Genomic DNA, 15,281 nt, shown 5'->3' with positions numbered 1-15,281 from the left:
TAAGGCCAATCAATAGTGTGGCTGGATACAATTATGCCGGGAATGGACTTTTACATCGCACGGATGCCTGCATTGCTAGTGGCACTAAAAGCTAAACCGGTGCCCAAATAATCTGCACTAAATATTCTGAAGGGGGTTGGGGGGGGGGGGGAATTCTTCTTTAATTCATCACTTCATGGATGCTTTAGGGTACCTGCACACGGGGCGGATAAACGGGCAGAAGATCAGCACAAATTTCAATGCGGATTTCTGTACTTTTCCATTTCTAAGGCTCCATTCAGACGTCCGTAGAACGGGTCCGGATCTGTTCCTCAACAAATCCGGACCCATTCATTCTCTATGGGGCCGGAAGAGATGCGGACAGCACGCAGTGTGCTATCCGCATTTCCGGAGCGCGACCTCGATCTTCCGGTCCGTGGCACCCGAAAAAATATAGAACATGTCCTATTCTTGTCCGCAATTGCGGACAAGAATAGGCAGTTCTATGGGGTTGCCGGCCGGGTGTATTGTGGATCGACAATTTGCAGATCCGCAATACACTATGGACATGTCAATAGACCCTAAACCGCACCAAAAGCAGCATGTTTTGCTTACAGTTTTTGGTTTAGGATTTGATGTGGTTTGATCTCGCCCTTCCGCTGCAAAGGTTGAAATCTGCACCCAAAATTGCAAACCTAATGGACATGCTGCAGATTTCTCTCCAGATACCGCATAGAAGAAGAAAGCAAAGTGTACATGAGATTTGTCTAATCATATACACTTTGCTGGTGCTGTATTGCGCTACATTTTTTCTGTGCAAGACTGTGCGAGGAAAAAACGCACATAATCCGCAACGTGTGCAGGGACAGTAGCTTGAATTATGGCAAAGGGAGAATTAACCCACTAATACGCAGGTGACCTAAACCCTGCCTTCAGTGCATGTTCAGTAAACTAATCTGCTATCCTGCAGTACATTTCCATCTCTTCTACCCATAGTGGAAATTACAAGAAAGAAGTCTACTTTTTTTCCCCTGAAAAACATTGCATTACACGTGCTATAAGCTGGGCTGAGTGCACACGGCTATCTCCGGCAGGGCAGGGGGGAGGTCCTAGCTGGCAGACCCCCACCCGTCAGTTATCTGTGAATAAGGAATAACTTCAGTACCTGGCGCAACCCCTTTTAATGTATTTGTGTAATTTAAAATTTAACACTGTGGGGGTCATTTATTAAGACCAGTCTAAATTAAGCCCCTGAGCTGGCGGTTGATCCTCGACGTTATGTGCAGGTCCCGGCCTCTACACCCCCCCCCCCCCCCCCCCCCCCACACACACACACATATATATATATACACACACACACACACACGGCTATTTTTGACGGCGCTCCGGTAATTCATCTGCCATACTAAGCCTTGCACAGCCACATCTGGACTCATTGTCTCATAGCTGTGTGGGCTTCGGCTCCGCGCGGCGTGGCCTCCGTTCCTTCACCTCCCTCTGCTCACTTTGCTGGCTGCGGGCAGTGTCATGTCACATTCTCTCCATCATTTCCAGCATCACAGGTCTGACGCCTGCAGGCACGTCCATGCATTTGATTTCCCATACACCGAAGGGGCAAGGCCTGGCATCAGACAGACATCAACCAGGACTGAAATGCAAGGATTTCCTCCAAATGCAATTATTATCATGCAGCAATTAGTTGTAATGAGCGGACCGTCCTAGACGCGACGCAATCCTCATTCTGCTGTTCTGTGGGCGATAGAAATGATGTGCTTGTGGCATGAGCAAACAATGCAAGTAATTAACAGTTTTAATTCTTATAAAGTGACGCTAACATGTACGGCATTAATATCTTGTGGGCCTGCAGTTTGCAGCATGGAGAGGTTTAATTTGGTGGTGGGTGGGGGGGATAATGTCTGCATGAGACTTCTCATATTAATAATGTACCAGTCATTTGTTTGCTGCATGTGGTATGTGGGCACTAACCGGGCTAACCTTCTTACATTTACCTTTTTAACAGTAGCTGACGAGACTAAGATCAGTGCAATGGCTGACCACACCGCAGGTAAGAGATTATGCTGTTGCTATAGAAATGCGGGTCGAAGCAGATTAAGGCAGAAGTACCGTTCACGTTGCATGTCGGCATGACCTTTGTAAGGCTGGCGCGCCTCTCTCACTGTTAAGAGCACTCATTGCAGAATTGCACTGTTTGACACGCGCTGTGAAGATCTGACCTGTGTAAGCGTAGTCGATTTCATCAGCGACTAGAAGTCCATGCACGGCCCTATTTTTATGTCCACGTTCCAGTATAAAACGGGGCTTTTAACCATTTCATTTGTACCTACTGCCTAAAATTCACTCCTCTTGAGGCTGCATCCGCACAACGATTGTATTTTGCACTGATGAGGATTTGCAAGACAGAAACCACTTTTTCAGGTTGCAATAAGTGGTTTGCCCTGTGGTTAATCACCAAATAGCTCGATGTTAGAGTAGTTACGTGATGCACGAATGCGTTGCGAAAAAATCTGTGTAAATAATGCAGCTTCTGAGGAGGTTTCTCCACAATTGTCGTCACGTTTAGTAAATCAAAAATTGCTATAAAAATTCAGCCAAAAAATAAAATCCAAAATGCTTGTATTTTTTGTGGTGCCGTATTTATGCACTTCAGAGCGGTTATATTGTCCCCCACTATATGTCCATATGCTCTGTTACACACTATTTTATGGGCCTATTGCTTCTAGAAGAAAACACTCTCAGAAAATGTCACTGTATGGGTTGCCTACCTCTCTGTATTTTGATCCCGCAAGCGTTAGTGTGCCTCCGGACAGTAGGTTATGTGTGCATGAGGCAGTAAACTTAAAGCCCCTATACACATTACACATAAGTGATCTGAACCTGGTCTGAACCTGCTGATTTTGCCAGGACAAGCTAACGATGTGTATGGGGATGTTTGGTCTCCAACAGATGTGGAGGGATATTAGATTTGGGCACAAAATGTACACTCCTTTGGAGATAAGTAAATGCCAGAGGTGTCTTATTCCGCATGCTCAGCTGACTATGCCTTTGAGTGGGGAACTTGGGTGGAATAGCTGAAATGCAAATTAGATTTTGGCAATTGCAGGAATATGACCACCCTAAGGCCTCTTTCACACGGGCAAGTATTTCGCGCGGATGCGATGCGCGAGTTGAACACATTGCACCCGCACTGAATTCCGACCCATTAATTTCTATGGGGCTGTTCACATGAGCAGGGATTTTCACGCATCACTTGTGCGTTGCGTGAAAATCGCAGCATGCTCTATTTTGTGCGTTTTTCACGTAACGCAGGCCCCATAGAAATGAATGGGGTTGCGTGAAAATCGCAAGAATCCGCAAGGAAGTGCAGATGCGGTGCGGTTTTCACGCACGGTTGCTAGGAGACGATCGGGATGGAGACCCGATCATTATTATTTTCCCTTATAACATGGTTATAAGGGAAAATAATAGCATTCTGAATACAGAATGCATAGTACAATAGCGCTGGAGGGGTTAAAAAAATAAAATAGAAATGTAACTCGCCTTAATCCACTTTTGGAACATGAGGAAAAATCTAAAGTGTAAAAATGAAAAAAGACCTGGTCTTGAAGTGGTTAAGCAGCTACCATTGCTTGAAACTAAACTGTGAATGGAGCCGGAATCAGAAGGCTTCATCCATTGTGTAGTGGCTTTGATGGCATACTCCAGCTAAAAGCATTGGTGGCCAGTGCGTCCCCCTCTCCCTCCCTCCCCAGTATTAAAAGCATTGGTGGCAGTGGCCACAGGCTAACAACCCCCCATCATTGGTTGCAGCGGAGAGGCATTTCCGATCGGAGTCCCAGTTTATTCGGCTGCCACCAATGATGGGGGGGGGGGGGTTGTTAGCCTGTGGCCACTGCCACCAATGCTTTTAATACTGGGGAGGGGGGCCGCACTGGCCACCAATGCTTTTAATACTGGGGAGGGAGGGGGTTCTGGCAGCACCCGATCAATTAACCCCTCAGGTGTGGAACCCGAGGGGTTAATTGTGCGGATCACAGCCCCTGTAAGAGATCAGGGGGCAGTCATGTACACAGTTCTTAGTATATTCTAACTTGAAGCGTCCCCATCACCATGGGAATGCCTCTTTGTTAGGATATACTGTCGGATCTGAAAAAGCTGTTATGAAAACTCAGATCTGAAAAAGCTGTTATGCAGACGGATCCGCACTGAACGGATACTATCGTTTGCATTTATAGGTGCGGCTCCGTCTGTGCAGATACCAGACGGATCCGCACCTAGCGCAGGTGTGAAAGTAGCCTCAGCTCTCTTTCTCTTGAATGGAAGCTGAACTGTAAAAAAAAAAATATAGAATACCTCTTTAAGGAGTTACTTTTTTGAAGATTAATGATGATGGACTTTTGTTTCCTTCAAGTTCCACTCACTTAACCTTTAGATTAAAACTCGTGTGACCAACAGCCATCTCCCCTGAACCCTCATATGCACAGGTCGGCTTGGCTAAGCATGTAAATGTTCTGAATGGGAAAAGTCTCAGCTGGATACCTGTGGCAGTGGCTTGTCCTCGAGAACAAAAAGACTGGGCATGTTGAAATCCAACAGCTCACTCCTGATCTCCACCAACATATTTGGTTTAGCTGATATACCATATTTTTCGCTCTATAAAAAAAGACTAGGTTTTAGAGCTGGAAAATAAGAAAAAAAAAACAATCTTCATCAAACCTCAGGTCAGACCCCCAGTCTTCATCAGACCTCAGATCAGACCCCCAGTCTTCATCAGACCTCAGATCAGACCCCCAGTCTTCATCAGACCTCAGATCAGACCCCCAGTCTTCATCAGACCTCAGATCAGACCCCCAGTCTTCATCAGACCTCAGATCAGACCCCCAGTCTTCATCAGACCTCAGATCAGACCCTCAGTCTTCATCAGACCTCAGATCAGGCCCTCAGTCTTCATCAGACCTCAGATCAGACCCTCAGTCTTCATCAGACCTCAGATCAGACCCTCAGTCTTCATCAGACCTCAGATCAGACCCTCAGTCTTCATCAGACCTCAGATCAGACCCTCAGTCTTCATCAGACCTCAGATCAGACCCCCAATCTTCATCAGACCTCAGATCAGACCCCCAATCTTCATCAGACCTCAGATCAGACCCCCAATCTTCATCAGACCTCAGATCAGACCCCCAATCTTCATCAGACCTCAGATCAGACCCCCAATCTTCATCAGACCTCAGATCAGACCCCCAATCTTCCTCAGACCTCAGATCAGACCCCCAATCTTCCTCAGACCTCAGCTCAGACCCCCAATCTTCCTCAGACCTCAGATCAGACCCCCAATCTTCCTCAGACCTCAGATCAGACCCCCAATCTTCCTCAGACCTCAGATCAGACCCCGAATCTTCCTCAGACCTCAGATCAGACCCCCAATCTTCCTCAGACCTCAGATCAGACCCCCAATCTTCCTCAGACCTCAGATCAGACCCCCAATCTTCCTCAGACCTCAGATCAGACCCCCAATCTTCCTCAGACCTCAGATCAGACCCCCAATCTTCCTCAGACCTCAGATCAGACCCCCAATCTTCCTCAGACCTCAGATCAGACCCCCAATCTTCCTCAGACCTCAGATCAGACCCCCAATCTTCCTCAGATCAGACCCCCAATCTTCCTCAGATCAGACCCCCAATCTTCCTCAGATCAGACCCCCAATCTTCCTCAGATCAGACCCCCAATCTTCCTCAGATCAGACCCCCAATCTTCCTCAGATCAGACCCCCAATCTTCCTCAGATCAGACCCCCAATCTTCCTCAGATCAGACCCCCAATCTTCCTCAGATCAGACCCCCAATCTTCCTCAGATCAGACCCCCAATCTTCCTCAGATCAGACCCCCAATCTTCCTCAGATCAGACCCCCAATCTTCCTCAGATCAGACCCCCAATCTTCCTCAGATCAGACCCCCAATCTTCCTCAGATCAGACCCCCAATCTTCCTCAGATCAGACCCCCAATCTTCCTCAGATCAGACCCCCAATCTTCCTCAGATCAGACCCCCAATCTTCCTCAGATCAGACCCCCAATCTTCCTCAGATCAGACCCCCAATCTTCCTCAGATCAGACCCCCAATCTTCCTCAGATCAGACCCCCAATCTTCCTCAGATCAGACCCCCAATCTTCCTCAGATCAGACCCCCAATCTTCCTCAGATCAGACCCCCAATGTTCCTCAGACCAGACCCCCAATGTTCCTCAGACCTCAGATCAGACCCCCAATGTTCCTCAGACCTCAGATCAGACCCCCAATGTTCATCAGACCTCAGATCAGACCCCCAATGTTCATCAGACCTCAGATCAGACCCCCAATGTTCATCAGACCTCAGATCAGACCCCCAATGTTCATCAGACCTCAGATCAGACCCCTAATGTTCATCAGACCTCAGATCACTAAAAATTAAGTAAAAGAACTTGCCTCTACTGGTCTGGACAATGCTGGCACTCGGGATATCCAGCCCGCTTGTCCTGCTGTGACATGACATCGCACAGGGCCAGGTTATATTGCGCGCTTGCACTTACTGTATCCTGACGCTGTAGGCCAGGATACAGCATGGTGCCTGGAAGACCAGGGAGCTGTGAGTAACACCAGCACTAATAGCGCTACACTCACCGCTCCCAGTCCTACTGTACTCTTGAGTGCTTCCATAGTGGAAGCGCTCGATATTATTCCGTTTATAAGACGCGCTAACATTTTTCCCATTTAATATTTATGGCTGTTTTTGTTAAAAAATAAAATCTGATTACTCACGGATTTAATAAGGTAATCTGGATTAACAATTGTAGATAAAATTCTGCTCATTTTTTCTGTTATGTGTCTGATCTACATTCCTTCCTAAGATATTTGCCTGACCCTGAACTTGCACCTCAGGTTCTCCTTAACGGGAAGAATTATGCAATGCCATTAGTCGATAAATTATGTAGTTAAACAGCTTTCATTTCTTTTTTTCAATGATCAGCTGAAGAAAAATGACTTCTGAGTAATAATGTTTTTTTTCCAGAGCAATTAAAATAATGTGCCTTGTGCAATTATGAGTTTCTGTGATTTATTAATCCAAGTTGGCTTTTGACCTTTGGAATGCTATTTTAATTAGGCTGAAACCGCTGTTATGTGGGAACATCGTTTTTGTATTGGATACACTCCATTTGCACTTGCTGCTCTGCTGCCATTTTACCGCTTCAAGTTCTGAATTATTTTCTCTTTTTACTGTCTGAAATCCAAACCAGAAATTCCAGGAATAATGCATTTTTGAATATTAAAAATGTATAATACAATGGATTCCAGGATCTGTGAATGTAAAATTAATGTAAACAGTCCTTCATTGACCAGACATGGCCACAACATGATTTATGGAGCTGCGAGGTTTGGGCGTCTTTGAGTGCACAGCAGCTCCAGATAACAGCTAATTCATGGGGGTGCCAGGAGTCAGACCCCCATCAATCTGATATTAGTGATCTCTCCTAAGGATAGGAAAGTCCTGGAAAACACCTACAAGACAAGAACTCTCAGCACTGACATCTTTAAGCTATAAAACATTGGCTGCCTGCAGCCACCTCTAGAGGGAGCTTCAGAGCTTACTGCATACTGTGCCATTATTAAGCTTAAAGGGAACCTGTCACTGGGATTTTGTGTATAGAGCTGAGGACATGGGTTGCTAGATGGCTGCTAGCACATCCGCAATACCCAGTCCCCATAGCTCTGTGTGCTTTTATTGTGTAACAAAATTGATTTGATACATATGCAAATTAACCTGAGAATGAGTCCTGTCCCTGAGATTAGTCAGGGACAGGACTCATCTCGGGTTAATTTGCATATGTATCAATCCGGTTTTTTTTACACAATAAAAGCACATAGAGCTATGGGGACTGGGTATTGCGGATGTGCTCACAGCCATCTAGCAACCCATGTCCTCAGCTCTATACACAAAATCCCAGTGACAGGTTCCCTTTAAGCTCAATAATGGCACAGTATGCAGTAAGCTCTGAAGCTCCCTCTAGAGGTGGCTGCAGGCAGCTAATGTTTTATAGCTTAAAGATGTCAGTGCTGAGGGTTCTTGTTTTGCAGAAAAACAGGACCAGACTATTATACAGATATATTAAGAATTTGTAAAATAAAAAGATGTAATGATAAAATAGATTCTTTTTAAAAGGGTTTTCTGCTTTGGACACTCATTTTGTTAGAAATACCTGTAATCTTCAGGAAACTTTGCAAGACGTATTGTATTAGTCTGTTCGGACTCTGGACATTAGCCCCTCTGCACACTGTAAAGTAACGGTTTGTCAGAGGTATTCAAGGACTGTATGGAGCAGGATAAGCAGCTGCTTGCACATTGGGTGCCAGTTGTGACACTCACCTGTTATTGCCGGGATCAGAGATAATTCCACTCCATCCATTTAACCTCTCATGTTGGGGTTATTAGAGTTGATGTTCCGAGTGTTTGTCATGGCAGTCAGGGGCCTTGTGAAGACCCCCAAGCTTGCCATGAAAACGCCAGACAACCTCTTTAAGACTTCCCTATTGCACCCTACCACTGGGAGGTTACCACTTTGCAAAAAGAAAAATTATCAAAAAATCAAAACTACAGCCCTTGCACTTCCATTCACGGAACAATAAATGGTTGTTAATATATGGTGACAATTTTTTTTTTTCATTTTATTAAAAATGGTAAAAAAATAATAAAAAACATATAAATTTAGCGTTGCTGTAAACGAATCAACTCACAGAATAAGGTCATCATGTCATTTTTACCACATAGTGATTGCTGTGAAGAATGAAACCTAAACAGTGGTGAAATTGCTTAAACATTTGTTTATTTATTTTTTTCAAAACAATTTTGTGCATTTTCTCAATACATTATATGGAACCATTAAAAAGTACAATCTGTCCCATTAAAAACCAAACCCTTGTATGACTGTGTCAAGAAAAAGCTTTAAAAGTATGGCTTCTGAAGGCAACGTGATAAAAATAAAATAAAAAATGTTGCCATAATTGTCCTGGTCCGAAAGAGGTTATGCAGAGGCGGATTGGCCATAGATCTTTCAGGGCCCATACACAAGAGGCCACCTGAGCTCTCCTTACAGCGCCAGCCATGTTAAGTAATCAAACTGACTCTCCCCTCCTGACTACTGATTTCAACTGTATAGCCTTCTTGAGGCGACTGGAGTAGGACAGAGCATGGCCTCCACAGAGGAACTATTTTTGGGGAGGTATTTAGTGCTGCTGGGGCAGTATTTTGTGATGTACTGTGGTATGTGCTAGGGTGGTATAATGTGCCGCACCATGGTATTGCTGGCCCTGCTGACGTCAGTTTGGACCTGACTACAAAATGGGGCAACTTTTATAAAAAAAAAAAATTCAGGGCCATTTTTAAGTTTCCAATTTGCCCCTGGGGTTATGCATTACAGGGGTGGACGTGAACTGCTGAGTGCCTTTGAGCAAGAACAGTTGTGAAGCATCATTCTTAACATAAGGCATCCCCTTATGGTTGAGCACATAAGTTTTATTTCACCGGGCCCATGTTCAGCTGCACAGGTAGCACTTTCGGTATGTCCTCCCCTGGCCCATTGGTATTTTTGCCAGTTCGCTACAATGAGAGATTCTTTTTGTAACCAGGTTGCACTCCGATGACTTTATGGAGGTCTTGAACAAGGGACCTTTTCCTTCAACCCCAGATTAGGGCCGTATAATAAATTGGGTTTTCATTGCAGGGAGTATTCCCGACACAATTTTATTTTACTCACTGTTCTTTACAATATTTAGTAAAAATCCAGTAAAGGGATATCTGCTCATCTTATTGATCTTTGTATTAAATAGTGAAAAGGATCCATAACAGAAAAGTGGTCAGCAGATCACTGACGTAGCATGTAGGTCTTGAGCACACACAATTTCACATATTGGGCAGCAGCAGCCATTTATTTAGCTTTTTTGACAAAGTTGTTCCTATAAAACAGTTCCCATCATAGCAAAACATCTCTCTGTATAAAGGCTGGATGCTGATAATTGTCCCAAACATGAATTATTAGGACATTGGTCTGATTGGGGTCAGAACCTTAATGTGTGGACCTAGTCATTAAAAAGTAGAAGCCCAGACTGACAGATGAGGAGACGCTGCCATGTAATGACAAACTGAGCTTGTAAATAATTGTACCGATAGAAAACTACATGGAGGAGTGAAGCTGGGATGTGACCGCCACTGGTGTAGTCGTCAACACTGATGTAATACATTGAGGGAGCAGGTCTGTATGGTACAGAAGTTACCCAATATTTCTGGTTTTAAGCCGTGATCCTCCGGGGGTATTTCTTGGCTCCTTTTTTAGACAAACTTATTAATAGGAGTTGTTCGCTAATACATTTAGTGTCTTTTTATTCTTGGTAAGTTTTCCATACGTGTTTACCAAAGATTTGACCTAGACCTTCTCCTGTAAGGATCTATTCACACAGTGCAATCATGTATTGTTAAAAAAAAAACTCTATACCTCATGTGAAATAAGGTGTATGTAGGAGAGGGTACAGTAGGGCTCTATAGAAGTCTGTGGTCATACAACTCGAAGCCCTTATTACATTCTGCCTTAGAAATAATTACCTAGTTCTTATCCTTTGAAATGTCTTTGACATGATTTGGAGAACAGTTTCTGGTTTACGTTGTACAGAAATGCTCCCTTAATGGGGCATAAAATGCAGTGGAAAATCTACTGTAGATTTTGCAGTGGATCTGGGAAAAAAATCTGCTTGACTTGGGCTACTTCCACCTTTGCGGCACAGCAGGCTGTTCTAGCATAAAATGCCAGGAATCGGCCAGACAAAAATCGTTGGCATATTCGTAGGGTACCGCCCGGAACTCTGCCGGACCCCATTATAGTCAGTAGGGCCAGAGGGCATTCCAGTGACATTCGGCGATGCCGAATTCGGAGAACTACAGCAGGCTGTTCTCTGCCAGCACAACCTGCTGGAAAGCTATGCCGCTAATGTGAAAGTAGCCTTACATGTGGATTATGATGCAGATTTACTGCAGATTTCACCCTTTGATTTGCAGAGGGTGAAATTTGCTGCATAAAGTAACATTTTGTTGTATAAAATTTTTACTGCAGGTCTATATCTATCTAATTTTATCTGCTTTGCTGCTGCTGCAAAATGCTGTGTATTTTCTGCATGGAAAGTTGTGGGAAATCCAGAGCATTTCTGCATGTCTTGACATATCCCACATGTAAATCATACTTAAAGGCGTTTTCCATTTTCCCCAAAAAATCAAAAATGTAATAAATAAAGAAATTGTATGAAATAATAAAAATTCTGTACTTGTTAAACCCTGTTCTTTCAGTTCCGGTGTTCCTCTTCGGTCTCTGTTTACTAGGCTGCGGTGATGATGTCATCTTGATGATGTCAGTGATTGGCGGCAGCAGTCATGTGATTTTGCTGTAATGTTATCACTAGAGAACAGAGACTGCAGGAAAGCATCGGAGTAGGGGCACTGCAACAACTGGGAATTTACATACAAATTCTTATATATATATATATATATATATATATATATCTACACATATATATCTACACATATATCTACACATATATATATATATATATATATACATTACCCCTTCTTCCCCCCCCCCCCCCCCAAGTTAAAGCAATACTAAAAGCAATCTGTTTCTAGCAGTTAAACGGACGGTTAGTGATCAGCGTTGTGCAGTTCTTTCTTTTACTTGTGCAGATTAGATTTGGCCTGACTTGTAAAATAAGTGGTTTTATAAAAGCATCCTCTGTCCAGCGGGTCGTGCGTTATGATGTTCTGGGGGAAAGGTCAAGTCTTTAACCACAGAACTACCTGTTTGTAAAAAAGATAAATATCTTATTGAATAGATTTAGTTGGATTAAGGGGGAAGACGTCTCATAATGGAAGGCTCTTTCTCAGAGTTATAAAATAATTGTATTTCTTGCTTCGACTTGAAAGGGTTAGAGGTTAACACATTCCACTGAAAGAGATGGAGAAGAAATATACAACTGCAGGGAGAAAAGTAGGTGTCAAAATTATGTTAATAAATCATAGTATTTTTCTCCATCTCTGTTTAGATTCAAGCCACTTGTGAAAACCTAGTTGTGGAGATTCGGGTTGAAAGCTGTTGGATTGATAAGCAATGTAAAGTAAACATGTCCTCGGGCGGACAACGTAATAGACCTTTAATTATTTTTCTCTCTAGTTTATTTGGGCTGTCTGATCTTTAAGTGTTTAGAGTTAAGTGCAGAGGTTGGCGTGAACTTCGGTGGTAAACCACAGATCATTCATCCTGCTGGAAGCATTAAGGTCATTAATGCATTTCGCAAAGATTGAGAGGAAAACATTGACACCTTCCGTGTGATGACCTAGAGGCTGTCATAGCATTAAGTTGGCCACACACAGTGATCTCAACATGTCAGAGTAGTCGGTCAGCATTGATGTCCTTTTTTGATGTTTGGGTCATATGAATTTCTCCAGAATTTCTTCGGTTTTGGTATTCAGACTTCTCATTAAATGTTTATAGAGGCTCTGATGGGAGCCACAAATCTTACTTCTGGTGGCTGTCTTCTTCATCTTCTCCTTAACCTCTCTGGGTCTTTTCACGCTGTGTCTAAAATACCATGTGCTTCCTCTGATACATAGGCTTGCTATCAGGGTCTGAATGAGACGTAGGATGAAGAAGTGGGCTATCTAGTGTGGCACTGAGAAAAAGGAGTGCAAGTTATGCATAAAAAAAATAGTAATTGTATATTTGTATAAGGGCTCATGCACAGGGAACGTGTTGGCCATATCTCCCATGCCTACCATGGCTCCCCTGCCCCAAATATAATAATTTATGATAGTCTCTTATCTGATTGCAGGTCTATTGCAGTTAACGCATGTCATCATGTGAACGGACTGTATCATAAATTATACAGTCAGTTCGGGACTGAGGAGCTGTGGTCTGCCCAGGAGTTGCGGTCATGTGTGTCATGAGTTCACAGCCGGTCAAAGTGGCAGATCTGTGTCCAGCCAGCTCTGTGTTGAAAAGTATACACGTATGAAGGCAGTGGAAATGAGTTGTTTGTAGTATAAGTCAAAAGGTTAGGACTTGGAAAGAAAGTGGTGCAACGGAGCAAATAATTCATTGATGAACTTCAGGCATAGAGAGGAACGCATTCTGAAATCTCTTGGGCACCAAGAGGGATTGTCCACCCTCTGTTTAATATGTTCAGGGATTTGTGATGTTCTCTAAAGCAGTGTACCCCAGATAATGGCTCTGGACCCACATATGGTTCTTAGGTCCCATACATAGGGTTCTTAGATCCCATACATATGGCTATTGGCAGGTGCAGATACTGCAATCTGTCCTAGATTCCAAAAGTATTAAAACATGAAACTAAAGTCAAAACCCATATAAGGCTTGCTTGCAACATGTGAAGGGTTTAGGACCCTTGCTCTAAATTTTTTGCCTCTGTCAAAATTCGTAGGTACATGATTTACTTTGTGTACATATTTCTGCATTTCCAGAGCTCTGTGTGTTTGGTAGTCTCCATAATTGTTCCCTTGGTGTGATGGAGAACTGCCTCTTATACTTCCTTCAGGATAGTCATGATCACTTTCTATTTGGGCTCTATACCGCGTCTTGTGGAACCTGGACTGATACTCTGTAGACTGTAAGGTTGTTCTTCATGGACATGTTGCTAGGTGGAAGAAAACATTTAGTTTTTCCAAATCCATGATGCTTGCATACTCCCACACTGAATGTACTTTAATTTCTGATTTCAACTTAGATTTCCTTTATTACCTTTATCGGGATCAGAATATTACTGACAAGTCTATATAATCAGACTATATCTGACCTTAAATTGCCCTCCGGATAAGTGGCCACTTAGTGTTAAATGCTCTGATTCAGCTGTTGGTTTCTGCAGGGTACTTGCCATGAATTCCAGTCGTATTTAATAGCCGGTGCTTTTTGTGTGCGAGAAAACTGTTAACGTGCAGGTGAAAGCAGAAGAAATTAGAATTAGTGAAATGATTAAACTTGTAAAATATTTATTTAGTGAAATGGTATTTAACAGCTATTTCGAGAGATTTATTTGCCTGAAAGAATTTCCCTTGATACATTAAAATCATCAGCTTACACACAGTGGATTAGGCTGCGAAGTCAATTGGGGCAGGTTTACCAAGTCTTAAAAAAAAAAAGTTGCTGGCATAAGATGTGCCACATTTCCTAAGAGGCGCAATCCTCTTACTACGCATTTTGTGCCAATTCATGTGCCAGAATTTTACAGCACCCATGATCTGCTGTATATTTGAACTATAACTTATACTATTTTCTGGCTTAAATGATATTACGTGTGATTGGATGCCCTCCTGCCCCATCCTCTTTTCCTCACTACTTTTATAAATTGGAAATAGAGGTAAAAAAAGTCACAAATAAGTTGCGCGTCATAGTTTGCGACTTTTTTTACGCCACTAATATAGCACAAAATCATTGATAAATTTGCCCCACTTTGTCTTTATCTTCAGTAAAATGTATCTGCCCAAAGTGAGGTTTCCATGTATTTGTAAATGTGTTTTCCGAATTTTAGTTTTTTACGGACTTGACTACATCTTGCATGTTGTCAGCCATTTTGGAGCTTAGTGGCTGCTGTTTGTCACCGAGCAAGCATTTTATTTTTATTTTTTTAAAGAAAACAACCTTTTTTTTTTCTACTCATGTACAATGATTTCACCCTGAGGGCTCGTGCATACGACTGTATGTAAAACATGGATCCGCAAAAAAAAGGATGACATCCGTGTGTATTCCGTATTTTGCAGAATGGAACAGCTGGCCCCTAATAGAACAGTATTATCCTTGTCCGTTATGCAGACAATAATAGGACATATTCTATTTTTGGGGGGAGCGGACAGAAGGCACACGTAGTAGCTTCCGTTTTTTTTGCAGACCCGTTGAAATGAATGGTTCCACATACGGTTCGCAAAAAAAAAACGAAACTGACACAGAAAGAAAATACAGTTGTGTGCAAGATCCCTGCGGAACAACCGTACTATAAATTCTGAATAGATCAAAAGGGTCCTTAATTTATCAGCAAGCTGTCTGAAGGGTTGGGCTAATACTAAGGTTGTGGCTATAACGTGCAGCATCCATAGAGAGGAGCTGCCGCCTCTTCTGGCACACCTGTTTTAGTAACTACTTGTATTCCCCATGTAATAAAAATTTTGGAGCAGGTATTCTAGCTACTCTATGCTGTGCCATTTCTTTATTA

General features: G+C 43.1%; 1 protein-coding gene across 1 annotated transcript in view; it reads left to right on the top strand.

The window, feature by feature from the left end:
* PARD3 (par-3 family cell polarity regulator) overlaps positions 1–15,281 on the top strand; it is a 699,053-nt gene that overhangs the window by 480,984 nt on the left and 202,788 nt on the right. Inside the window, 1 exon segment of the mRNA XM_044295563.1 lies at positions 2,000–2,044. Within this exon segment, the coding sequence (XP_044151498.1) occupies positions 2,000–2,044 (45 nt within the window).

Source organism: Bufo gargarizans, chromosome 5 (assembly GCF_014858855.1).
Source record: "Bufo gargarizans isolate SCDJY-AF-19 chromosome 5, ASM1485885v1, whole genome shotgun sequence".
Taxonomy (NCBI): Eukaryota; Metazoa; Chordata; class Amphibia; order Anura; family Bufonidae; genus Bufo; species Bufo gargarizans.
This window is presented reverse-complemented; position numbering and strand designations above follow the sequence as displayed.